The sequence below is a fragment of the Erithacus rubecula genome (assembly GCF_903797595.1).
Source record: "Erithacus rubecula genome assembly, chromosome: 10".
In the NCBI taxonomy this organism is placed as follows: Eukaryota; Metazoa; Chordata; class Aves; order Passeriformes; family Muscicapidae; genus Erithacus; species Erithacus rubecula.
The window spans coordinates 13,255,503-13,281,805 of NC_136662.1; the positions used below are offsets into that span (position 1 = coordinate 13,255,503).

The window sequence follows — 26,303 nt, forward strand, 5'->3', positions numbered from 1 at the left end:
TATTTGCATGATGTGAAATCTTCGTTCTTGTAGCGCACAGGAAGAGAAAAAAATACCATAACCCTAACTCACATCAAATTTCTTCTGAAGTCCATGGAAGTTTTGCCGAAGCAAGGCTGCAGGACTCGACCACGTGTTCTCTGTACAGTGAGTACTGAACGTCTGGTATTGTTTAACTCCACCGCGTTTGTTTTTAGTGAAGGTTTGCAGAAAAACGTCTTTTGGCATAAAGTTACAAATAGGCTTTGTTGTGGGGACAAGGTAAGAACACTGGAAATTGAAGCTAAGAAGACCTTTGTTTCTCTAGGAAGACAGTGAAGCGTGTCATATTTCTTTGGCATTGTAATGCTACTAAATTACATGTGCTCCTCAAACATTTTTCACAGGGAGGATTTCTAGACCCAACTCCAACTATACTACAGATACAAAACGTCCAGCGCACTCAGCTTTTTGTGTTTAGGTCATTTCATCCACCCTCCCCGCCCGTCCCCAGATTTTAATTTAAGTTGCAGCTTCCTGCCGAGCCTCCGCAGCTGGAGCCCAGCGGCAGCCCAAGGCTCTTCTCGCCCTGCGGGCATCACCTGTCGGGGCGCATCCGTCGCACCTGGGCCGGGCGGGGCCGGGCTCGGCTGGGGCAGTGCGGAGCAGGCTCGGCTCGGCTCGGCTCGGCTCGGCCGCTCCGGTGCGGGTGGGAGCGGGAGCGGCGCGGGGCAGCGCGCACCATGCGGGGCCCGGCCCGCCCCGGGGGCCGCGTGCGCTGATGTAATCGCCGGGCAGGCAGCGCTGAAACCCAACACCGCGGCGGGCGGGAGCTGCGCCGGTGCCGGGCGGGCGGCGCAGCTCGCTCCGCGCTCCGCGGGCAGCCCAGCCCGGGGCGCCCCCGCCGCCCGGCCCCCGGGCCCCCCCGCGCCGCCCCCGCGGGCCGTGCGCGCCCGGGCCGCCCTCGGGCTTGCGCGGAGCGCGGCGCACACCGCGGGGTTCATGGACAGCGGCTGAGCCTGCGGCGGCGCGGCGCCCGGCTTTCCCTCGGACCTCCGCTGCCCGGGCAAATGCAGACAAATGCATTTGGGAGCCGAGAGGACAAGGCGAGGACGCATCTCTGCCGCGGCACAAACGTAAGCGGGAGCCGGCGGGACGGGGCGCAGGCACTGCCACCCCTCCGCGGGGCCGGCAGGGATGGGATGGCCATGGGCACGGGGATGGGGCTCGGCTCCCAGCGCGGGCCGTGTCCCCAGTGTCCCCAGCCCTGCCTTCGAGCGCCAGCCGGAGTCCCTGGTGTCCCGGCGGAGTGCTCGCTGCTGGACGGAGACCGCCTGTATCGCTGGCTGCTCCTGCCTCTCTCCTCCTCAGCCCGGTGTCGTTCTGGATGTGCCCTGTCCCTCGTCCCTCCCGAGCGCACAGCGGGCAGCCTGGCTCCGGTCGAGGCAGCGGGGACAGCCCGGCCCGGGAGCGGTGTCCCCGGATCCCCGGGGATCCCGGCGTTCCGCAGCGCCCGCGGGAACCTGGCGGCTCCTGCGCCCCTGGGATACCTGGCGAATGAAACGCGGCAAACAGGCAAAACGCAAAACCTGTAGAATCTACGCTGAAGAGCTAAGCCTGCTGTCTTAATACCAGAGATAGCCAGATGAGCTGCTCTGTGTTCACATGTTGTTGCAATTGGCTGAGGTATTTCTAATGCATCCTCACCTGTGATGCAAAATAGAACTCTGCTCTCTGCCCTTTGCCTAAAAGTAGCCTCGGTAAAATGACTGTGAATTTATGATGGTTTGTAACGATATTAGAGAGGTTGCTTGCATGTGTCTCTCTTTGTAAAGGGCTGATTTTGTTCTGGCTGTGTCTTAAGTTTACTGAGCGTTGTGAGCAGGACAGAAGGATTTGTTAAGTGTTGTAGTGAGGATTATGCTGCTCAAGTGTGCCTGATCTATAATCTGGGTGTACTTGAATACTTGTGAGCAGTTAAGCGGCTGCCTGAAGGTGGCCTTCCCAGGAGACCTGTTTTTAATTGCTGTGTCTTTGGGACTTGTCTTTAGGAGTTGTCTGAATGCAGTTTCAAAGCATGTTTGTGTTTGAAATCTGTAAAGGGGTATTGCTGATGGAGAAACATACATTGCATTACAGGAAAGAGGTACAGTAGCAAAGATGCAGTTTACTCAGGCTCAAAATCTGAGATAGTTTCAGAACATGTATCTATATGCTTCTGTAATGTTTACCTAATTTACTTCTGTAGAGAGCGAGCAACCTGGTCACTTGCCTGTATTAAGAAACCAGAATTCCTTAGAAAAGGATCAGGTTTCCTTAGTGTATGTCAAACCAGTAAATCCCTTGCGACTTCAACCACCTTTTTGTTGAAATACCATCAGGTCAGGCCTGTATAGGGGTGTCTCTGCAGGTTAAATAAATAAAACAGCTTTGTGACTTCTAAATCTCATCCCATTTATTGCCATAATATTTAAAATATGAACAGCCTCATATTACCCTTGTTTCTTGCAAGCACCACGTTGTAGTATGTTTGAAGAATGATCTATAAAAAATACAGAGACAAACCTTGTGGAAGAAGAGTATTTCACATGAGTAGGAATTCCAGCTGTATATTTTTGCCTTCATACAGAAAAAAAGGGGTGTATGTTATCTGGGGAAGAGAACTAGTGCAAGCAATCAGAGATTTACTCATAAATCATATTTTCAAAGTTTTGTTTGTTTTTTTGTAGTTGTTTTTGTTTTCTTTTAGAAATACTAACAGAGTTGACTGTTCTTTTGGATGTGGTAGTTTCTCATTTTAAGCCAGAGGGTCTCCAAAGAACGGGCCACCAGGCAGGGAGTTTCCCTTCTCTGAACCCCAATCCTGCTGTAGAACTCTTCTCACCTCATCTTGTATTTCTCCTGTTTCCCATTCATTCAAATTGTGAAATTTGGCAAAGGATTCAGGAGCTTCCCCCCTTGCTGGCTAATTTCATGGTGCCACCTGTGGCCAAAGGGCATGTGAGTGTCACACCAGAGAGGTTTTGCAGGTTGTTGTGTCTCCTCAAATTGTGTTGCTAGTAGACTTTCTAAAATTAGGGAAGCAGGGCTGGACCAGCTGACTAATTTCATTATAGCAGCATAGAAAGCTATATTTCTTTTTATATCTTGAAATATAAGGTTTATAACATCTTGAGGTCTTTGAAAGTTCCAGGGTATCTCTGTCCACAAAGTACTGTGATCTTTCTCAAGCTTGATGGACCCAAGCTGTGCCATTCTGAGCAGTCCTCAGACAGATCCAGTGAAGGAAGGTATGTGGGGCAGGTGCTGGTGTTTAAACCATCATCCCTGAGGAGTGCAGGACTGAATGCACCTGTGGCAGTCATACTGCAGACAGGTTTGTCTTTGCCAGCAGTCAGCTAGTGGTATTTCTTCCTTTAATCTTGAGATTTAGGAAACTAGGCTGGAATGAAGAGGATACTGTTGTGCACTGACCAAACCTGAGCTCTGTATGCTGCTGAGTAATCTTCAGGGGGTGAAATTTTTCATTGTAGCTTGCCACAACTTGCTTTGAAGCTTTTCACTTTTCTCATCCATCACCCCTAATGCAAAAAAACCACCATGGATAGTTGCTGTCCACTCTGTAGGAAGATGCAAATGGCCACAAGATCTCAAAAATCAGAAAGATAAACTCAGTTTTTAGTGGTAGAATAGTTCAATCACATTTAGTAGTGCCTTCCTCCAAAATTATTCAACAGTGGCCCTCAGCATATTCTTGCATGTAAAATAGAGCAGATAAAAAGGTAGGAGAAGGGGAGGAAGTTCGAGATATCCCTTGGTTCTGCCCTAATGCCTAGATATTGGAACAGCTTCAGATGTGATGTTAAATGAGGAAAAAATAGCTGGCATTTGGGTCAGCTGAAGTCTTCCATGCCACATGATTCTGCATTTTTCTATTGGAGTGTCCCAACATCTCCCAAGAGCTGTGGACTAAGGTGAGACAAGGAGCCAAGCTCCATGCAGCCATGGCAGATGGTCAAGATAATCCAGCTACCTACAGGTTATGCTGCAGAGAGCCTCATGTCTTAGTGACTGTGCTGGTGTGAGAGAGGAGGCTGAGAACTGACTGTTCTGCAAACGTACAGAGTAGTGATCTCAACCAAGAGGGAGGGTTTGCAGGGATTAGGTTCCACATGGTTTCATTCACAAAAAATTTTGCGAAAAAAGATAGAAGGAAGTCTCACTTTTCTCAGGCATTAGAGGACCCCCAGCACTATGGCTGTCTCTGGTCCCTGTTTTTTCTCTTAGTTGATAACTCATCTGTTCTTGACATTAGCTGGAGAGCACTGTGTAAGCCAGACGTTTGTCTTTTCACTAAATGTTTCTGTATATCCAGTTACATCTGTGTAATTTGCAGCCCTGGGAACATTTTGGAATTTCTTGCTTTCCTACAATGTTTGCTGGAAAGTGAAAGAGGCAGGTACTTGATGCACACAGCTTTGTACCGGGCTGATGTAGTAGAAGAGGCTGTTGTAATTATTAGAGGAATCATCTTTGGAGTTTGGGCTCTGGGAGTCTTTGAGCATCCTTATTTTGTAGCTAGTTAAAATGTTTTATGTGATTTTTAATGGCAAATGCATTTTGCACCTTTGAAAATAATAAGAGTCAAAGGGTTGTCCTGAGTTTTAGCTGATACAGGTAAATGGATGGACTTTGTTTCTAGCACAGCTGTCTCCTGTCACTGAAATTGTCATTTGACCAAAAGATGATGCAGAAACATTGAACTTGAACACTGGTCTTTGGAACTCTGAAAAAATTGAAGTGAGTGTCCTTTAGCAGATGAGCTGTTTGGACAACAGTCAGTATTAGGTATTTTTTAGGAGTGGCAGAACTGCTCCAGTAGAAATTTCATGGCTGTAGCAGGAAAAAGCTTGAAGTGAGGAATAGCTAGGGACTGTAGTGGTGGTTAATTAAAGAACATGCCCCTACAAGCATGTTGGGATGTGTAAGGTGTAGTTTCCTCCCTTCCCTCCCTCTGTGATCAGAGCTGAAGCACGGATGCATGTTTTTGAATCTCCCTAATGTTCTGTGCATTTTCTTCTCAAAGACACGATGTATCTGCCATTTTACAGTGGCAATTATGGCTATCATGCCTTATTGTTCCTTAAATTATTCATTTGTTCTGTTTGCCAAAATTTAAGCTCTCACAATATACAAATCCTCTTGAAAAATCCTTGTTCTTGCTCTGTGGTTTTCAGGCACTTGTATGTTTCTGAAATCTTTGAATTCCAAACCCTTTAAAGAATTAGTAAGACTTTTCACTAAATACTGCTCTGTGTGTATATATATGTGTATATACTTCTATATTTTTCTTTCTGTTGAAACCATATGTGCCTGTATTAAGTGGTAGTGCTTTCTTCCTGCCTTTTTTTTTTTTTTTTTTTTTGTTTAATATGACAATTTGACCAATTAGCTGGCAAAATTGGGTGACATTAAGTTATACGTGTTTAGTTGCAATTACGTTACTTTCAAATACGCTTGATTCCAGATACTCAAGTGCTCTCTGACCTGGTCTAGGAAACATTTTTATACACTCTAGCATTCCATATTATGAAAAATCGCTGAAGTTACATACATTAATGAGTAAGAGGCTTCAGCTGGGGCTTAAGTGTGAGTAGTTAGTATCCAAACTATATTTCTGATATTTTTAAAATATTTCTTCTTAGAACTGAGTAGATAGAGGTTACTATAATTGTTACATGCATCTGTACCTGGTTGTCCAACATTAACAGAAAATATATTTCTCATTTATTAAAACATTCAGTCACTGATAAGAGTGATTAGATGTTATTCTGGCTAATACAATAATCAAGGAACAGCAGACAATCTGTTCTTAATCACAGTAAAAATGTAGTCTGTACAACATTCAACACTTCTAAAGTGAGTTTTGAGTACATAATCTAGATCAGTCTTATATATGTTTGTTGGAACATCTGAAACATCAGTATGCTATCAACATTATTTTCATACTAAATCCAAAACACAGCACTCTACCAGCTACTGAGAGGAAAATTATCTCCCTGGCTGAAACCAGGGCAGTGAGCCTGTGTTAGCTATCAATATTACACTTTTCTACTGAGCATGGAGTTTTAAATTGAAATGTGATGGGATTTTTTTTTTACTTTGTGAAGAGCATGACTTCTTGTAGCATGATAAAATGTTATAATATAAGAACAAAAGTTTGGCATTTTCACTGATGGGAAGATGATGTGATCTAGTGAGAAGAGTGAGAGGAGGTCAAAAGTGTCTAAAGGATCTAATGATCTCTACAGGAATTAACTTGCCATTTACTATGCGGTTTCTTTACGTTAACATTTTTTTTCTTTCCAGCATTCATATTTGAAAGCTGCTGCAAGAAAATATAAAGCAGATGCTGTCATTTGATTAATAAAACTCAGTATAAAATATATGAGGGCATACACAACCTCAATCTTTGTGTGAAACTCCTCAGTATCAGTGGGAAGCTGTGTAGTGTGATGGCTTTGATTCAGGACTTGCTGAAGTCAGTGGTATCCTGCCATTTGGATCTTGAATCAGGTTTCTAATTCTTTGGAGTTCTGGAACTGTAGATGTTTTCTCATTTGTTTTTTCCCTTTCTTTCCCTTTCAGGAAAGCTCTCCTTTTTATTGCAACATGTATAGCTGTGGGTGTTGCACAAGTACCCAAACAAGGTGAGAATGCTTTGTTTATAATAGGACATTTGTGTAATGTATTAGTAGATAAAGAGTAAATGGCTGTTGTTATTTGTGACCTTAAGTTTTAGTTCATTAATTCATACTACTTAAAGAAAATACCAATTACAGCATAATGAGAGCTAAAGTTTAAAGCACCAGTTTGGAAAAGATGACCTTTTGAAATTGTTCAGATTTTCTGTCTATGAAATTGCTTACATATTTAAGCAGGCTTTTCATAAAAAAGAAGCCTTGTACAGTGAAAAGGCTTTGATTGTGTCTTCACTGCAAGTGGGTGTCCTTGGGGGTGGCAAGCTATGGCTGAGTTACCTTTGCACTTAAGGCAGGCAAACCACTGCTCATAATAAAGGCTGGCACCACTAAAGCAAAATGTGAAATTTGGTATTCATTTGGCTTTGCATTCAGATGCACATGTTGTGAGGGAATAGGATTGTCTTGTTTTTAGTTTCTTTTTTTATCTGCCAGCTGTTATAACAGCACCAGATGTGCAGCTTGCTCTGGAGCCTGCTGTGGGAATGATAGCATCCCAAAGTGGTGGAGGCTAATGTGCCATTTAGTCACCTCTTACCTGCCAACAAAGTGGCAGCATCAGTTCTCCACCATGGTCCTTTGCTGTACAGGTGAAGCACGAGGCAGGTCATCCTTGGCTGCTGAGAGTGTAGCTGCAAATACTCATCTGAATACAAACAGATGGCTTGCGTGGTTAAGGCTCATTCCTGATAATGTTTTGCTAGAGCCCTTTGGGATATCTCAGCAGCCTCCCACCATTATTCTCACCAATGCGTTTTTCCTGCTTGTCATTCCCAGAGATTGGCAAAGCTTGGTTTTTCCTTCAGTTGTGGATTTTTTTTGTTTTGCTTCCCCCCTGTTGCCTTTGTAGTTTTGCCCTCCAATGTTGCCCATGGCTTGCCTGGTAAGATTGGTTGTTGATTTTTCACATCCCGCTCAATGGGGGCCATATGCTTTTGTGATGATGGGATTTTCCTGGATTTTTATAAAAGTTGAGCCAAGTTCTCACTGGAGGAGGGGCAGCACTGTTAGATGTGTGTGGCCTGCCCTGCTGCAGGCCTGCAGGGATGGAAAGGGAAGAGGCAGTTTTAGGGAGGCAGTTTGCAGTTTCCCAGTGCAGCAGGAGCAGGTGACGGATGCCAGAGACTGCTGTGTGGTTACAATTTGAGTAGCTTCATCCCTCCAGCCCACCCTCCTCCTCTGCAAAGAAATAAACCTTTTCTCTCACTCCTTATGTCCCTCAGCCTGAGAACTGCTTTTCTACTGAACCTGCAGGTGAGGACTGTGAAAGCTGCAGGACTGGGGGCCCAGCAGCACAGGGGAGTGGGTGGAGGCTGAGTCTTGCCTGCCTCTTGGCTGAGAATGCCCCTCTGCACAGAGCTTTGCAGAAATGGGGTAAACCCTCAACATACTTATATTGAATTATTTTTGATTTTGTATCCAGCAGATGGAGTTTCTTTTTTACTATTATTTTGTTGTTATTATTGTTATTCAATAGCATTTCTAGATAGCCATAAGAGAAGCCTTACTGAATAGAAACTCCTCTCCATCCTTGATGCACAAGTGCCATGCATGATTTTTTTTTTTTAAATGCTTTATTGGGATCAAAATGGTGCATTGAATATTGATGCAACTTTATTATTGTGAGTGAATTTGGTTCCTCTTGCACTTTATTTGCACAGTGTGTAAATGAAGTTGAAGAAAGCAGTTCAGAGAAGAAAATCTCCTCAGAAGAAAGAAAAGGAGCATTTCAAATATATCCTTCAGTTTCAGTGGATAAGCTGCAGAGAGGCATTATTGTGTTTGTGGTGCTCATGTCCAGGAACATGATAGTGTGCCCATTAGGAAAATGTAAATGCTTGGGTTTTTAAAGATTTCTTGGCAGTTGCATTTTGAAAAAAATAAAAAGAATATTCTGCCAAGCACAAAGGTGCTGGCTAAGTAATGTGTCTACTCTCCTGAGCTGAGGAGACAGCCTCTGCATGCTTTACCTGAGAAAATACATGTTGTTCAGTTTGGTATGCTGCTATGAATCATGTTCATGAAGTATATGTAAAAAGAGAGTCTCATTCTTTAGGAACAGTGCTTCTGGTGGGGCTCAAGGACACACAGAATTAATGTGTCTGGCTGACTTTCCTATGCCAGTCATCTGATCTGGCACCCAGGGGAGCATTTCTTGCAGCCAGATGCATCATCACCTAGAAAATGGGCAATCTGATGAGTAATTACTCTTGGTTCTGGTGGAGCTGATGGATGAATGGCCCTTGTCTTTTCCCTTACCCACACAGAAAAAGGGAAGGGGAGAAATGTGTGTACTAAGATTGCTGAAACAGGGACAGCATCTCAGAGATCCTGCCTTCAGAGAAGTTGTGAGTATGGAGCAATGTGGGAAATGGACAAGAGGGACTGGATGGAATATACCTGTGAAACAATCCAATAGTCAAATCCCTTCATCCCTCCCCTATTCCTTTGTGGGGTTATTTTGGTGCCACACGAGGGTCAGAAGGCTTTTTGCCAAAGCTGGTGTTAGGTTTTGCCTTCCCTCATGATGCAGTAAGGTTGTGAATTTTTAAAGATCTAGAAAGTGGAAGGAAAGCACTTGGCATAAAAAATCCAAAACAACCTTTCCTGCAATAAGCTGAGCTGTTACAATTTGGGGGACTAGTGGGTTGAATAAGCAGTAAGTGAAGACAGATGTTTTGCAGACATGGGTAAACAAAGAAAACTGACAGCTGATAGGTAAAGCAAATAGTGGTTGTCATGCTGGGAGGAAGAATGAGAGAGTTGCCTGCTCCCAAAATCCTGCGTGCTGCCAAGAGCTTCTGAAAGCCTTAAAATAAAATAAAAATGCATGTTGGACCAGAATTGAAATGACTGGCCAAAAAAGTTTGGAACAGCCTTTTGGCTTGACAGTGGGTTAACAGGCAGCAAGTCAGCAAGGAATAATTCCTTTATTTTTACTTTTTTGATGTCATTTTTTACACTATTTATTTTGTGTTTAGCCCTCTCAAGACCTGTCATTGTTTGCAGAAATCTGTTGCAGGATAGAAAAAAAATAGTCTTACTCTTCATCATGTTCGCTGTTATTTTTTCAAAATAACTTTAAAAAAGTTTTCAAATCAGAACTGCCAACAATTTGTCAATTTTATTTGCAGTTTGCCATTTAGTAGTGATAGGATTGAATGTAATTTCTAAGCTGGCTATTTTAAACCAGTTTAAGCTTTTTATCCTTTGGATAGATCACATGCATTACTATTTTAAATAAAAATATGTAATCAAAAGTTTTTAAAAATGCAACTACTTGCCCAATATTTCAGGTTAGGACGTGATATTTAGGCACAGCCTTAGGTTGGACTTAGCAGCTGTTCACTTGTCTGGCCCAGGCAGTGCACAGAGGTACTGGAGCAGTGTGTTCTGCCTTGGGACTGTTTGCATGTGTGAGACTGCATATTCCAGAGCTCAGGACTGGGTTTCTTCCCAGCTGCCTTCACAAGGGCAGTGCAAGCACAGCCTTCTCCTCCAGAGCCATGGGCAGGACGGGGTCCTGGGAAAGTTTGGTGGTTCATTAGCAGATGCACTGTGCTTGGGAGCTCCACCATAACCTAACCTCTGCTATCAGCCTGACAGATAAAAATATAGCCATAGTGAATTAATTGCTCTGAGGCAAAACATCTTGAGAAATTGGCATGCACAGGACTCTCTGCAGAAATACTCTCTCCATACCTCTGTCTGCATGGGCTACTCGCCAGGATAATCTTGGCCTGTCTGTGAATCCCCAACATGGCTAAAAACACTACAAGGTGTGTAATTAATTTTCAAGATGTACAGTGCATTCAGGTTGATGCTTTTTGTTCCAACTTGTAAATCATTCTCAAGGAAATCTCAGGCACTTCTCATAATTTACCACTGAAACTAAGCCAACATCTGTCTATTCTTAAAGTTTGCTATGAATGCATTCAGTAAACAGAGAAGGGGAAACTGGGAAAGGAGACCTTTTTTCCACTTAAAGAGTAAACAACCATTTGTTTCAGTGGCTCTTTTAATATACCAGCAAATCCTTAACTTTTCTTCTTTATTCTAAAATTTTGTTGTGCCATATAATAGTTTTATTTGCTTAGTACGAGCATGTCCATAGCAAAAGTAGTCCCAGCCAAATGCTGCAGAAAGTACCTGTGTCTGCCCAGCCAGGCTTATTTGATCAGTGCACCTATTAGATATTACAAATAGTTTTTAATATAGGTGCTTCACTGAAATTGTTCCAGTGAGAGGTGGAGACAGATGATAATGCATGCTGCTGTGCAATGCTGTTTATGAGAACTAGTCTTCTGTTTCCCCTTGTGAAAAGCAAAATCTAAAAATTTACGTTGTAGGGCCTTTAACTCATTTGTTCCTAAGTCCTGCTGAGGTCAGGGTCAACGTTGAAGTTATTTCAGGTTGTTTGGTCCTGTCCAGTTGGTCTTTAAGAATCTCCAAGAATGGAGATTACCCAGTGTCTCTGTCCCCCAGTCCAGCATTCAAACATTTCTGCAGTGAGAATTCTTTACTTCGCACAGAGCTGAAATTTCTTGTGCTGCAGTTTGTGCCTGTTACTCCTCAGCTTTTCTCCGTTTCCCCTAGGCCTCAGTTCAGATAATGGGCAATTTTATTTAGATTCCCCCAAACCTTCCAGTCTCTAGGCCAAGCAAATGTTCTTTCAGCCTTTTCCCATATTCTACATTTTAGTTACTAACCTCCTTCCATATTTCTGTGATTGAATTTTGATTCAACATCTGTTTGTTTCACAAACACTCAGGAAGGCAGTTTTATCAGTCCATGCCATAAATGCTATTTTATTTTGAGGTCCTCCAGAAAAGCTCCTGGGGATGTGTGGTTTAGCTCCTACTCAAGCCTTTATAGTGTCTCAACTGTTCATGAGGGATGTAACAGTGTTTTTATATTTGGCCTGAAGGAAGATGTCTGTGTTCTCCCACTCACCCAAATCTGATTCAGGCAATAAGAAATTAGTTGGGCTACCTTCAACTGTTGATTTACCTAAAGATGGCTTTGATTTCTTATTTCAGGGCAGATATGATTTCAGTTTATCAGGATTATAGGTAATAGTGTTTGTACCCATTGGGGGAAGATATTTAGCCAGGTAAAAGATGGAGAGACTGTACAGCCTGACTAAGGAAAGGCTTAAACAACATAGCTCACATTGAATGAGGAACTAGAGAATCCAACAGTGAATAAACCACTGCCCATTCTTCCCTGTGGGAAGATCTGTCCAGATTTCTGTATGTCAAAGCCAAATCTATAGAACATCAATCAGTAGGACAGCTGGCTGCTCTGTCTCCTGAATTCTGCTGCTGTGGAGTGCACTCTTAATTCAATGTCTTGTCACTGTGACTGCAGCCTTGTGCAGGTTTGTTAAAATGTTGTATGTACATTTGTTTATATGGATGTGAATGTATGAGCTTGTAAATTAAATCAACAGTCTGCCTTTATTTCTTTTTACAGCAATAGATGTTCTTCATCAACTGGGCCTTGTGAAAGATGTCCAAGAGCCATCAGGGACAGCAGTGCCCTCAACCTCCTCTCTGTTACCTCGGGGTGTTCGTCTCACTGCAGCAGGAGTGGTGCTAAGCAATGATGCACACATTGAGTCCCCCGTCACTCAAGTCATACCATCACATCTAGGGCATCCCTTCACCTTGTTGGTTGGGTTGTACTCCTACAGAGCCAGCAATGCTTTTCTTTTCAGTGTTAGGGACAAAGGCAGACTGCAGTTTGGTGTCCAGCTGCTCCCCAGAAAGGTAGCAGTGTACACCGGAGGGAAGCAGCCTGTGCACTTTGATTATTGTGTTCATAATGAACAATGGCATTCATTTGCCATTGGCATTGGGGACAAGACTGTCTCAATGTTTGCTGAGTGTGGAAACAAGCACTACAGCAGTGAAGTGCTTTCTGGAGTGGAGACACTTGGTTCAGAGGGTGTATTTAGCCTGGGAAGGATGAACTCTCACTCTGCCAGCTTTGAAGGAGTTATCTGTCAGCTGGATGTCGTTCCCTCTGCAGCAGCCTCTGCCAACTACTGTAGATATGTGAGGCAGCAGTGTCGCCAGGCTGAAACCTTCCGATCTCTGCCGGGGGCTCCGCCCGCGCCACGCGGGCTGGCTGCTTCTCCAAGGATGGGCTCTGGTGAGCAAAACCAGCAACACGTACCAGCTTATAGATGGAAACAAGTATCAAACGTGCCTGTTACCAACGTTGCTCAGATTCACTTTCTACCAGACCACTTTGAGCTGAGAAATGCCTCTGTATGGGAGTTTGCAGAGACCAAACCTCTGTTGCTGGAAGCTTGGCCTCAAACAGAACTCAAGGAGAACATCGATCTGGCTCTTCAGCAGCAGGACATGAGCAGAAAAAGAAACATCACTAAAGCCCCTGCAGGATCATATCCAAATAGTTCAGCTAATGCCACAGAAGATGCAGGCAGACATAGTGAGCCTTCTCTGATCTCTCCTGTAAAACAGAGTAAAACTAAAATCAAGGGAATGGGAAAAGCCAAACAGTACTTAGATGAAACAAACAAAAAGCAGCAAATCTTCAACACAACCCTGTACAGTTTGCCTGCTGAGCTTCCTCTGGATAATGAACTCCATCCGGGGCAGGAAGGTGCATTTGATGCTGCTGAGACTTATCATACAGAAAACAGCTATGAAAATGGTATTGATAATTATGCTTATGACTATGAAGATCTTGGCAAAATGTTTGAAAGGGGAAGTGTCAGAGGTCCAAAGGGGGAAACTGGACCTCCTGTAAGTTATCTTTATTACTCTTTTTACTATATTGCAGCAGCATACATTTAACAGAAACTTTGAAAGAAACCTGTCCAAGCATGCCAAAGCTGTGACTGCAGTTTCTCCCAGCTGAATTGTACAAATGTTTGTGTGCCTTAAATATGTCTCTTTCTCGCATGTGATTTTAGTGTAAGTGTCATATACTTTTATTTATTGGAAGAATATAAAGACATCCAAGATAGTCACATTCTGGTGAAGTGGTAGGCAGCCCAGACTTCTTTAAAATTTGGAATGCAGCTGGATGTTTGTAACCACTAATTACAGAGACTGCTCACTTAATAAAATTTGTTGGCTAATTTAATGCAGTTCACAAATATAGGTGCTGGTTCATAAAAAGAACAACCAGGCTGCTTGGAAGACTGACACAGTTTTCTTAGTTGAGCAATGCTGTCAAAATTTATAGCTGTAGAAATAGACCAGCTGCAGAAACTAGTCTGCAGCCATTCATAACCCAAGGTTATGTGGTCAAGTAAACTTTCATGGACAATGGTTTTTAGAACAGTCTTACTAGATTTTGAGGTATTTTTTCAGTTCACAGGGCAGGTGATTTTTGATACAATTGCACAGTAGTATTTTTAATATAAACTTGTTTATCCTTTCTTATTATGTGCACAAGGTTCATAAACTTGTTAATACATAAAAATGTGCCCACAAATTTACAGACCAGAAAGAACATCAGTTCCTGCTTGACCTGGGAAATATGCTAAGATCATGCTTCATGCTTGTGTGAGATTTTAGTTAAAATTTTTAAACTATAGCATGAAGTAAATATTTTCACTTGCTTTTTTTGTTTGTTTGTTGGTTTTGGCTTTGTAAGTGTTCATCTGTGTGGTCATTACTGGAAGGCAATTTGATACGTGTTAAGCAGCTCCTAATATATATTTCAATATGCTCATAACTTTATTGTGTCTATTCTTTCAGCACTGGATTTTTTTTTCTTGAGCTATAAACAACTAAGAATCTCTTCAAAAGTTCAGCTTTTACTCTAAACAGTATCCAGGCACAAAGTAATTGTTACACAATTGAAAAATGTGTTAACGAGTAATTCACACTACTCCTGAAGTGCTCTTGCTTAATCTTGTTTTTCCCTCTTTGTCCCTGATAGCATTTATGGTGACATATCACTAAGCATGTAGCTGTCATCAGCATGAGGTTAATTTCCGTTTTTGGGCCTTAGGACGTTTAGTAGCAACTAATGGAAGATTTTAATTTTAGCCTGTAACTTGTTCCTTGTGATTTCAGTCAGTCAAAGCCAAGGAAGTTAAATCCACTCTTACTTCACGTGTCACAGAAATGGCTGCTGATGAAGTTGCTTGTTTGCATTACTAAGAAACTCCCAGTAAAAGCTCCAGGTTGTTTTTCTATGCACAGACGCTACACATACAGTAGCAAAGATGACAGCTAACTTGAGGGGTTCAGAAGTTTCAGTGGTACCATCTTCAATGCCTGTCATAGACTGGGGCTGGATAGAAAAGCTTGACTTGCTCAGGAATGCAGAACTCCTTAGTGTAGTCTGTAGGGAGTGTGGTGCACTTGTGCTGGGGCATTTTGCTAGGCCAGGATTTAGATAACATGCCCAAGATCTTAAAGATGTGTGGCAGAGCTGGGAAGTTAATCTAGACCTCTGTGGGCCTGAGGCTGCCTGAAGGGGCCAGCAGCACTTGATGGAGCAGAGACAAAGCTAAAACACTGCTCTGCCAGAGAGGCTGCACCAAAGGAAGAGGAGGTCTGTGCATCAAACTAACAATTGTGCTCTGCGGGGATTGTGTGGCTCAGTATCTGCTACTGAAGAGAGGATCTTGGTTTGCTTTCTCAGTCTAGTCCTCCCATGTAGAGAAGATAAGTATTAATGCAGCTTTTATATGTGTGGCTCTAACACTTTAGTACATAACCACTCACAGAGGCTTTGCAGTGTGGAGACTAAAAAAATCAACATTGAAGAACTTGAAAACTTCCCTTCCAGCAAAAAGTCCTGATGAGGCATGAAACCCCCTCTTTTTACTTCTTTTACTATGTTGCGGTTGGTTTGAATCTTCTTTCAAGATTTGAACACAGAAGTTGATGTTCGTTCTATTGGAATTGACAGGCAAGAACTAGCTTTTGTGGTTCCTAAACTACTCAGCTTCTTTTAGCTTTTAATCATCTACCAGAACTGATTTTTGCCTTGTATAATTAGGCCTCTTATATTCCATGATCCCACAGCTGTGGAATTCACCCACTGCTGCAAAGCAGGACTCCAAAATTCAGGCTTTCATTTATGGATAGAGTATAAAAAGGAACAACTATTTCTTCAAAACCATTAGGACCCTGATTAAAATTCTAGCAGTTGCAAGGACCAAAACCACCCTAGAAAAATATGAAGTGAGTTTCAACTGAAATAGTAAGATTTCCTGAAACTCTTCTTTGAAGGGAATGCTGCTCTGTTCATCTGCTCAGCCACTCCTTTTTGGGATGCAGAGGGTGTTGGCAATCTGTAGAAATACAAAAATAAATGTGGTGTGTATTTTTAACTGTTTAAGTTTCAAGCTGATATTTTTCATTGCACAATCCTCAAACTAGTTTGCAATAACATGGTGCATAGTCCCACATTGGTAAAAGGAGAGGCTGATGTGAGCTGAAGAGCTGATTTCAGTTACTTGCTGGTAGGTAATTGCATATTCAGGCCTATCTGCACAGCCTTCTAAAAGAAATGAACTAGGAATTAGTTTCCTCTGTTGGAAAAGCTTTGTGGATTTTCAAGATACTCTGCCAGAAGGAGGAATGGTAGAAGACAAACAGTGGTGTTCCTTCTAGTTGGTAAAGAGAAGCAGTCTGGGATTGTTTTCAGGAGGAATGGGAAATGGCAAGACCAGCAATAAGCAGAATTGAGTCCTGGGTGAGGTGTTTTACTGCAATCAAGAGGTGTGAGAGTAAGAACACTGAGAGAGCAGTTCAGAGATCCCAAATATATGCTAAATGGACAGCAGCAGCTTCCCTTTCACACTTACCTTATTTCACTTATTTTACTCTTAGCTAGTCTTTTACAGTTCCACTCCTTGCATTTTGCTTATTCTCAGTTGAACAAAATTCCTTCTTGAGGCTCCCCCTAATCACAGGGGATATATTGTCACTTAATCCCTTTCATGCATTTCCCTGCCCAGGCTGAGAAATCTTAGTATCTGATGATTCATATAAAAAGTTTAGATTTTTGCAGGTTTATTTTTAGTAGCAAGAAGTAATGTTAAAAATTCAAACATTTAATTAATTCCCTTAAAACTACTGTAGTTTCCCTATCTTCTGCACAAAAATATTGAAAACTTTAATCCATAGCCCAAAGCCATATATATATATTCCTCTGATGTTGATGTCATGGCTTTGACTGTTGTAGGAATTCTTGACAAAGGGAGACTTCCACAAATAAAGAGAAATGAGGGTAATCATACAGAGGTGACTGTCTGCTCTAGGACATTTGGAAAGAGAAGCGTGCAGATTTCCTTGTTTCCAGTGAAATGCAAATGAAACAATTAAAGCAATAGGTGGATATTCAAATTTGGTAGGATCCTTATTGCTCAATAGTTTAAGCACTTCATGCAGATAAGGATTTAAAGAAGGTAAACAAAGCACTCCAGGAGCACAAAGAATAATTCTGGGTGACAGGATCAGAATTCCAGATGGTCTAAAGCGGATGGGATTAAATTTAGTGCAGTAATACAGAAATTAAAAGTGCAAATAGATTATGGGGGAGTGGCTGCTTGACAATCATGAGGATGATAGATTGCAGTAGAGAATAAATACATCTTTCTGCTGTGATGTTTGATACTTTAGGAGGAGTGGTGAGTATCAGAGACAGGCTACTTTTTCTACTGGTTTGGGTATGATGAGTTTGCAGTTTGGAGAAGTGTCCTCAACTTTAGGTGAGGAGCTTTAAAAAGGATGTACACAGATGGAAAGGATTCCAGATGATTGCAGTAATACAGGTGCAGTTGCAGATGATTCTGAGCAAAGTTTAAAACAAAAGTGTTTTTAGTAATAAAAGTTAGAAACAAATATAGTTATAATTTACAAAGGGCTAGTTAATAAAGATACTTTTTTGCCTCTTCACCTAAAGCATGGCATGACAGAAGGAAATTTTAGGTGGGATGAAAGGAGAACATAGTTTATCAGAATAATATCTGAATAATAGAACAAACTTTATTAGCAGTGTCAGAAGTGAAATTTCCTTATGGAGAGGTTTTAGAATAGATTTGTAACCTGATGGTTCTGTTTATTTCACTGCTGCACTGCAGGTATTTTGGTGATGATGTGCAGAAAGTTTCATGGGTTCTTTGTTGTGCTGAAGGACTGCCTGCCTTCATATTTGATCAATCAGATGATAAACTGGTATGTTTCTTTAACTTAGTCTTTTAGTAAAGATTAATTTGAGCTGAGCTGAATTTGAGTGGCTGAGATATAGGCAAGAGTTTTTTAAAGAGAAACTTGATATTGCTTCACAAGAGAAAGTTTAGTGAATAGGATTTAGATATTGAATGGCATGAGGATCAACATGTGCCTGTGCAGAAGTTTTAACTACTTAATGCAAAGTTTATTGTGCATCTGAAATCTTAGAGACCTGCTATATGTAAATGAAATGTTTCTTATTACCTCTGGGTAAAAGGACAAGTTCAAAACATATGTAACACAAATAACACAGGGCTTCAGTGCCTAGGAAAATAGTGGAAGTTATTTCATGTCTAGGAAAGTTCTTACATTTATTCCAGTGACCATTGGAAAGGCTGTGAAAATTTCTGGAAGAGTGGCATCTACTTTTATTATCTCACGATTAAGCAATGATTATTTGGAATTTGAACTTCTTTGTTCAATAACTAAATGAAATCTTTACAATTCAAATGATTTATAAAACAAATCTGTTTCGAGAAAACTGGTTTTGTTAAACAATTTTAAGCTGGCATCTATAATATTTATACAAAGTAACTTTTTTTAAAAAAATTTTGTTTGATAGTGGTGGTTAAAGTGTCAAATGCTAAAAATCACATTAACATTTCTAATTGCTTCAGGTTTGTTTAATTACTGTTTCCACTATTTGAAAGAAAAGCTATTCAAACAAATGACTTATTCCTTGGTTTAAGAGAGATTGGCTCACTCTCAGATGTTGATTTCTGTGGTTTACATGGATGCCTGAGAGGCTTAAGTAGCTTCCTAGCCAGTATAAAAATAGTCATACTGATTTGAAGTTGTAGTTGCTTTCCCAGATTGTAGAAATACATAGGACAGAATAAAGTGTAACTGCTAGCTCAGAAAGCATGTCCAGGAAGATTTAAGTGTGCTATTCTGGAGTCTGCTCTCAGCAGAGGTGTTGCCCGAGTTGCAGGGAGGAGTCTATGGTGGAGGCTAAAGAGTAACACCCTCTGGTTAAGGAGAGTCCTTTAGTATTTCATCAAACACCTGGATGGCTGGGACTGGCTGCTTATTATTGTGATCCAGAGACTTCATCTACAGCAGTTGACTTTGTTTTATAATGCCCTGGGAAAGAGTTATTAATCTCTGTCTGCCTAGTGTCTATTTTGCTGCTTCACAAGAGGGCTTGATTGTGATTAGATTTTTCCTTTTTTTGTGATTTTCTTTTTGTATGTAAAGAGATAGTTACTTTTGAATTAGAGCAATCAAAGTAAGGGTGAGTTGCACTTGGGTGTTCTTTTTTTTCTGTTGCAAAGAAAGCAGATAGTGTTTAAAAAAATTTAGAAGCTACATAGGGAAAAATGCCATCACTGCTCTCATTCAATGAATCAGCAACAAAGATCAGAGATCTTAATACTCAGTAAGATTTCTATTAGGAAAATGGTGGGGTTTAGCTATTTATGTATTTTTAAGGAAATATCTGAAACAGGGATAGAGGAGAACACAAATCACAAAAGAATGCACACTGGTTGCAACTATTTCACTTAACAAAAAATATGTTTTCTTTTGTAGTTCCAGGATAATTATCTAATCAAAAGGCATCATTTAACTTACATTTTGAGAGGAGATATTAAAAACATACTGCTTCAGCAGGGCAGGGTGGGAGTTCTCTGTGCCCTTTCAAGTGAATTTTTGAACCTGGACAAGAATGCCAGGTCAAGAGTTTTCCATTTCTCTCTGTTCCATTTCTTGTGCTATTAAACATGTGATTTTTCTACTTCAGAAGAGTGAGTATGTTAGTGAGCATTTATGAGCCATAGTGAATAGAGAATGTCCTAAGCTAAAAGTGTGACAAGTTATGGTTTGATCTAAAGATCAGGACTGTTACACTGATTTGTGTCTTCTGAATTGCTCAGAGGGGGAAGTGCAGCTATGGGTTTCAGTATGACTTAATGCAGCATGTATGCACATGCAGATATTCCCAACTACACTTCAACTCCTATGTTTATTATTATTAATTGGAGGAGAAATAATTAATATTTTTAATTACTCAGAACAACAGTTGTTTCCCCAGAACTGTGCATAAGTGACCTGTATTTTGGCCAAATTAATATAATTAGCTTGACAATGATTAAATTCCACAAACAACACTGTCGTCTCTGCAGTGACATTACCTTTCTAAGAAAAAAAGTATCACACAAAACCAGAGGTTTTTAAAAATCCAGCTTTTGTCTTAATGAAATGTTACTTGCTAATAAAACCTTCAAGGGTGTTTGTCTTTCTTTCCTTCCTCACTTCCTTATTTATCCTGTTTGCAAACCTTCCTGTTGGTCATTTCAGCCAATGGGAGAGGGGAGGAAGCCTGGGTTGAACTCCTGCTATAAAGTAGTGCAGATTTGTTTAGAGTACTCATTTGTATTTGAGTACAGTGAAATAGATCCTGGGGTTTCAAATCTGAACAGCAATCATTATTTAGAAAAGGAAAGGTTTCATTGTTCAAAACAACTAGATGTGCAGGGGCTGTTACACTAATTTGGTGACTAATAACCTAATTCATTTGCAAAAGATACATTTGATCATATACTAGCATCATAAAAAGTCTGCATTATCTTTAAAGAGAATGATATTCATTATATAGAAGGGCAAATGTGCAACTAGTTATTCTTAGTAGAAGCTTTTAATAGGAAACTGAACAGTAATTTATTTGTCCACATTTTCTCTATTTCATATTTGTCATTTCTGTGAGATGGTATGATTTTTTTCACAGTTACTTCAACTTTTCTAAAGTATTTGGCATGCAAGCTTATTGAAAAGGCTTAATTATTCTCTATCCTTTGTTTAGAAATATGTTGCACTTCCTTTCTTCATTGGATCTTTTCTTGCTTTAGTACCAATACACTTGAGTAAAAGTTACTATCCTGATTGTTAGCTCCAATTTCTCTGACACAAGATACTTTCTAAACAGAAATCTGATTTGTACTCAGATTAAAAACATGCTTTGTTGTAGTTTCAGAATTGGTTTTCAAATTGAGGAGTTCAGCATGAGCACAGGATTGTTAGTTAGCAAAACTGGTCTTATCTAGAGCTGTGATACTGTCCTTTTGTCAGGTTTTAGCCTCAACTGCTTTGGTTTTCTGTCACCAGGGTCCTCCAGGTCCTCCAGGTTTACCTGGTCCTTCAGGGAAGAGAGGTCCTCGGGTGAGTAAAACAACTGTGCTCTTCTGCTCCTCTGGGCAGGTCACCAATAATCAGACTAGAGTTTACATGGTTTTGTTTTTCTCAGCTTTATTAATATGCTTAGTGATTATAGAAGTGTATGATTCTTAACATTTGGCAGATAGATTAAAGCAAGACAAACAAACAGTTTCTCCTGCTGTGAGCTTCCAGTGTAGTTAATTCCATGTATGGGTGTACACATTGAGCACTGTTATATTGGTACCTGGCTTTTGCTGCTCCCAATATGAACTCGTAGTTTTTCCATGCTGCTCCCATCTGCTGCAAGCTAAGGTCACATTCATTTGTTTTTGGAGTGAGAGGGAGTGAGCAATTCAGGCCACAGCCTCTGAGGAGCAGGTGCAGGATACAAAATTAACCACTGCAAGACAGAATTGGGGGGGAAAAAGTAATCCCAAAAATCTTTTTTAGTCTGTTGAGCTCCAGCAGCTTGATCTCAGGTTGATAAAGACATGAGTGCCAGTAGGAGATGGTTTATTTGGTGTGAGTGGTGCAGCCCAGCAGGAGCAGGGCAGAGCCTTGCCCTGTGCCTGGGGACAGAGCTGGGCTTTGCCACAGTGGCTGTGCCACAACAGATTCGTGACAAGGCAAAGGAGGGGGAACCTGAGCCTGGCTTAGTGCAACGCACAAAACCATCTGCTTGAGCAGGCTCTGGGGTCATGGTTGATCAGGGAGGGTGTGAGGGAAGGGCAGGTGGAGGTTTTGTGTGGGTGATTTCAGGCTGTGGGAGCTGGGGTGTGAATGGTTGTGGCTGGAGTGCCCTCATCAAGGCAGATGGAAAGTGGGGGATCAGGGACTAGTTTATGGTGGGGTTCAGCAGATGTGTGGGAAGAGTTTGGATTCAGCCTTGGAGGAACCTTTATGCTGCTCAATAGCCTGTTAAAAGCCAGCACAGCTCAGCATGTTCTAAATTTGCCCTGATGGGAAGGAAGTGCACTGGTCGAAGAGCCAAAAACTAAACTGATGCTCTAGAGCATTTTGGAGGCAAGGGAGTAGAATAGACACATTTTAAAGTACAAAATGGAAATCATTCCTTCCAATTAATCTCTTAATGAATTCTCAGATCCTTCCATGTAAGAGTTGACAATTCTTACAACTCTGCTTTTTTTGTGCTGCACACTGTCTATAGTAAGGATATATCTGTAATGAGAGGCAGGATCTCACATATCCAAGTAGATCCTCACAATTGGGAAGTTTTATTTCTTTTAGAGGAGGTATTCATATGTTTAAAACCATGCCTGTTGGTGAGATTGCTCGTGCCCAGCTGCAATTTGTTTGGATTTTTTTTTTTTTTCTGCAAGTCTTTTTGCAGGTATAGAGTACTTAAAAGCACAGTTCTCTGTGTGAGTTCTCTGGATTATTATGTAGGATATGCTTTCCCATACGAAGAGACAGTTTACAGCAAGGAGTCTGGAAAAGTATGAAAATGGCTGAGAAGAATATTTGCCAGTAGTTCTGAGTTCAAAATATGTTTATATGGGCCAAGCAAGTCTATAAAACTATTTGATAAAACCTCCCCTGTTTTGAAATGTCAGTGTTCTTTACTTTGTATAATACTGATGCATTCAGGCAGATGCAGCTAGTGATGATGTATGTTATGACAGGAGTTTGTGAGCCAAAAAGCCTGGGAGAACTTTGTTGACTCAAAGTTCATTTCCTCACCTAGCAGCCTGCCCTATGATTTGTTTTCCTTCACGTGCACTGCCATTTGTGATCCTGAACTGTGGCTCAAGGTGCCAGAGGGAGCCAGCAGAGTGCAGAGCTGCATTGCCTGGGCTTTCAGCAGAGTGTGTGTCCAAAGCTGATCCTGACAGATCCACATGTCTGGGGACTTGGGACACGTGTCATTAATGGGTAGAGATTTCCACTGAAGGCTGATTTTGATCCCTGCAATTCTGTGGTAAAGCAGCCACATCTTACAGTGTTCTGTAAGTGTCTTGGCTTGTTCCAAGTTTCTTGATAGTGAAGTTTCAACAGTTTCAGAATTAGTGATGACATAAAATTCCTCTGATTCTTCATTCTATGAGAATACTTTTGCACTTCTGTATTCAGTGCCCCATGACAGTGACACTGCAGGCAGTAAGAGTAGGAGCCACTGTGGCACTGCAGCTCTCTTGGCACTTGCTATTTGTTTCCTTTCTCCTAAATCCCTGAGAGTGCCTCCAAAGTTGTCAGTGTGCAAATTAATCTCTCAAACAGCACAGGAGATTAGCATTTCTGTGGACTTAAGTCAACATAGTCATTAGTGAGAGGCAGCACTTAAAAGATGCAGCTTTCAGTGTCACTGCAAGGTGTAATTGGTAAAAGCAGCCTCGTGTGGCAGAAAGAAACACTGAATTTGTTTGTTGTTGGAACACTGAATGTACAAGAAAGTTCAAAAATATTTTTTTTATGTTTGATATTTGGATTTTGGAAGAATTTGGAAGAATTTTGGCCTTAGTGAATTCAACAGAAGGTTTGTTGCCAGTTGATCAGGACAGATTTTCACCAGTTTGGTCCTTCAGTACATGGAAGATGAACAGCTGCTGACAGCCACTGCAACAAATACTTTCCCCAACGTGCAATTTTTCAGGGAGTGAAGATTGGTGAATGTCTTGCAGGAACTAATACTGGAAGACATAAATAGCCTGTTCCAGGAACAGAATAAACTATCAAGACTAAGTTGAATTATTTTAGTAACAAGTCCATTTTCTACACTAGGAGAATCTGTGATTTTTTAATTTTTTTTTAAAGAAGGTGGGATACATTGTTTTGAGACAGCTTTTAAGTCATCAAGAACTCATCACCTTCCTTCCCTTTGCAGTGTATAGCTGAGTACCTCAGAATGTGGTTTTACTGATTCTATTCCACACCTTCAAGTGTTGTAGCTGGAGAGCAACATTGAAGTGACTATGCCAAACACCTTCAAGAATTACCTGGGAAGACAATAGAAACAGATTTGTAAAAGAAAAGGGGGTACTTATTCTCACTTTTAATTTTTAGGAAGATGTGTATGCTTTATTTCTTGTGAATCCTTTGAAAATCCAAACCAGTGATTCTAAAAGCAGGAAAGGTGCAGTAAAATTATCCTCAAACCCTTCACATTTGTTCAGTGGTGTGCTGAATAATCCCATTTGTTGTTCTCCTTCATTTGTTTGGGTTGTTTTAATAGGGTGTTCCAGGACCACATGGTAACCCAGGTTTGCCAGGATTGCCAGGTCCCAAGGTGAGTTTACTTATCCATGATGCCATGTGTATTTACATGAACTTTGTAATGAATTTTTGGAAGCCCCAGAACTGTTTCCTATAATATAAGTAATTGGCCTTCTTTCATTTACAGGTGGAGACTGCTACTGTAAATATATTTTGATTAAATGTAATCAATCAAATTCAATCCCATTTCAAAACAAAATAACAGATTATTCAGTGGAAAGAAAATCACCTATGTGTGCAGATTGATTACTTGGATATGGTTATCTTTGCAAGTAATGTGTACTTCCCAAAAGAGTTCCTACCAATCATCTCAGCCTCTGATAAACTGAAGTTTAAATGCTTAATTGCTGAAAACTTTTGCTTTGCTTTAAAAAAAAAAAGGAAAAATGTAGACTGTCAGTCCCTATAAATTGCTATTTTTTTGTCCATGTCCAACCTTTGATATTGAAATATCCTAATAACTCAGGCATTATTATTTATTAGTATGCTAGAATAATTTTCTGAAGATTTATGGAAGTGATATTTAAAGGAAAAGAAAAATAGAGGCCTGAAAGCTCAGATAACACCTTCAATCTTGTGTAAAACAGGCTCTTTAAATAGGTTTGACAGATTTGTGCAGTTGCAGAATGCCTTCAACTCATATTTAGTTTGAACAATTTGATAGATCTGTTAGGAAAAAGGCAGCACCATGATTTGTTTAGTATGATTCCTAATTGCAGGAATCTGACGTGTCATGACAGGTGCTAAAATCTGCCTGAGGACATAAAAAGAAGTTTAATAAAGCTTTCAGTGCCAAGTGCTGTAAAACCAAATGACTCTGGGTTTTGTGTGTGTTTTTGTTTTTATCTAGTTTTATAGGGACAGTTTAAGATTAATTATTAATTTTTACTATATTTATGCTGACTATAATAGAATACCTTGCTAGGAAAATAATTAATTGTAACCATTTGCTCCTAGATTTTGTTTTATAATTTATTTTCTCCCTCCACTGGATGATAATTTTGGTCAGTTCTGTAGCTCTGTCCATGAGTTTAATAAAAGAAGGAATTGTACATTTGTGTATGTACCTATATATATTCTTTAAATATAAATAAATATATATTGCTAGGTACTTAGTGATCTCTTTAATTTCTGTTAGATTATAAATTATCCTTTCAGTACAATTATATTCTGAAGTGGTTTTCTTGAAATAAAAGTAAACCAGGTGCTCCTGAAGTTTTGGCTATGAAGATCCAGTTGGCCACACTGGAACAAACACACTCTTGTTTGGTATTAAGGCATGGCAGATGAGTTGCAAGAGTTTTCTAGCAGTAAATGAAGGCAGAACTTTATTCTGTTTTTAAGATGTATGACTTTTTCCCTTCTGTGCTGAAGGATCTTTTATGCAGTTGCTTCTGAAACATGGCACAACATCAGTGTCCTTGAGCAGTGTCCAGTCCTGAGTGAGGGCCAGCAGTTCCAACCAATATCCAATCCCCATTCAATTCCTGATAAACTATTGGATTTGTTTTCAGTTTGGACCATGTTACTCTCATTTCAGTGTGAACCTGCACTATGTTTTTTCCCTAGTTCTTTACTGAAAAAGTTATGAAAAAATATCTATAATAGGAAACACATTTACATTTTTTCTGCTCTTGCTGTAACAGTTGAAAATACTTATTTTAACACATATTATTAGAAATTCTCTCCCTATGGTATTATTGAGCTTAATTTCTCTGCAACAGGGCCCTAAAGGAGACCCAGGATTCTCTCCAGGACGGGCACAACATGGAGAAAAGGTATTGTTGTCTTGAGTATAGAAGAAAGTTTTGGGCCATGTTCCAGTGAAATCCATATTGATTCTGGATGTTTTTGTTGTGTAGGGTGATCCAGGCCCCATGGGCTTCCCAGGCCCCCCTGGCATCAAAGGCCAGAAGGTAAGGCTCTGTTTCCATTGCCATGGAAC

General features: G+C 40.8%; 1 protein-coding gene across 2 annotated transcripts in view; it reads left to right on the forward strand.

Annotated features, from left to right (window-relative positions):
• Nucleotides 1-873: 873 nt before the first annotated feature.
• COL24A1 (collagen type XXIV alpha 1 chain) overlaps nucleotides 874-26,303 on the forward strand; it is a 117,481-nt gene continuing 92,051 nt past the window's right edge. The window contains exons 1-8 of one of the 2 annotated variants that reach the window (XM_079313296.1): nucleotides 874-1,115; nucleotides 6,628-6,689; nucleotides 12,216-13,516; nucleotides 21,077-21,130; nucleotides 24,318-24,371; nucleotides 24,486-24,500; nucleotides 26,083-26,136; nucleotides 26,221-26,274. In XM_079313296.1, the coding sequence (XP_079169422.1) occupies nucleotides 1,060-1,115; nucleotides 6,628-6,689; nucleotides 12,216-13,516; nucleotides 21,077-21,130; nucleotides 24,318-24,371; nucleotides 24,486-24,500; nucleotides 26,083-26,136; nucleotides 26,221-26,274 (1,650 nt within the window). In that variant the 5' untranslated portion in view covers nucleotides 874-1,059. The remainder of the gene's footprint in view (nucleotides 1,116-6,627; nucleotides 6,690-12,215; nucleotides 13,517-21,076; nucleotides 21,131-24,317; nucleotides 24,372-24,485; nucleotides 24,501-26,082; nucleotides 26,137-26,220; nucleotides 26,275-26,303) is intronic. The other variant, XM_079313297.1, reaches the window with a different exon arrangement.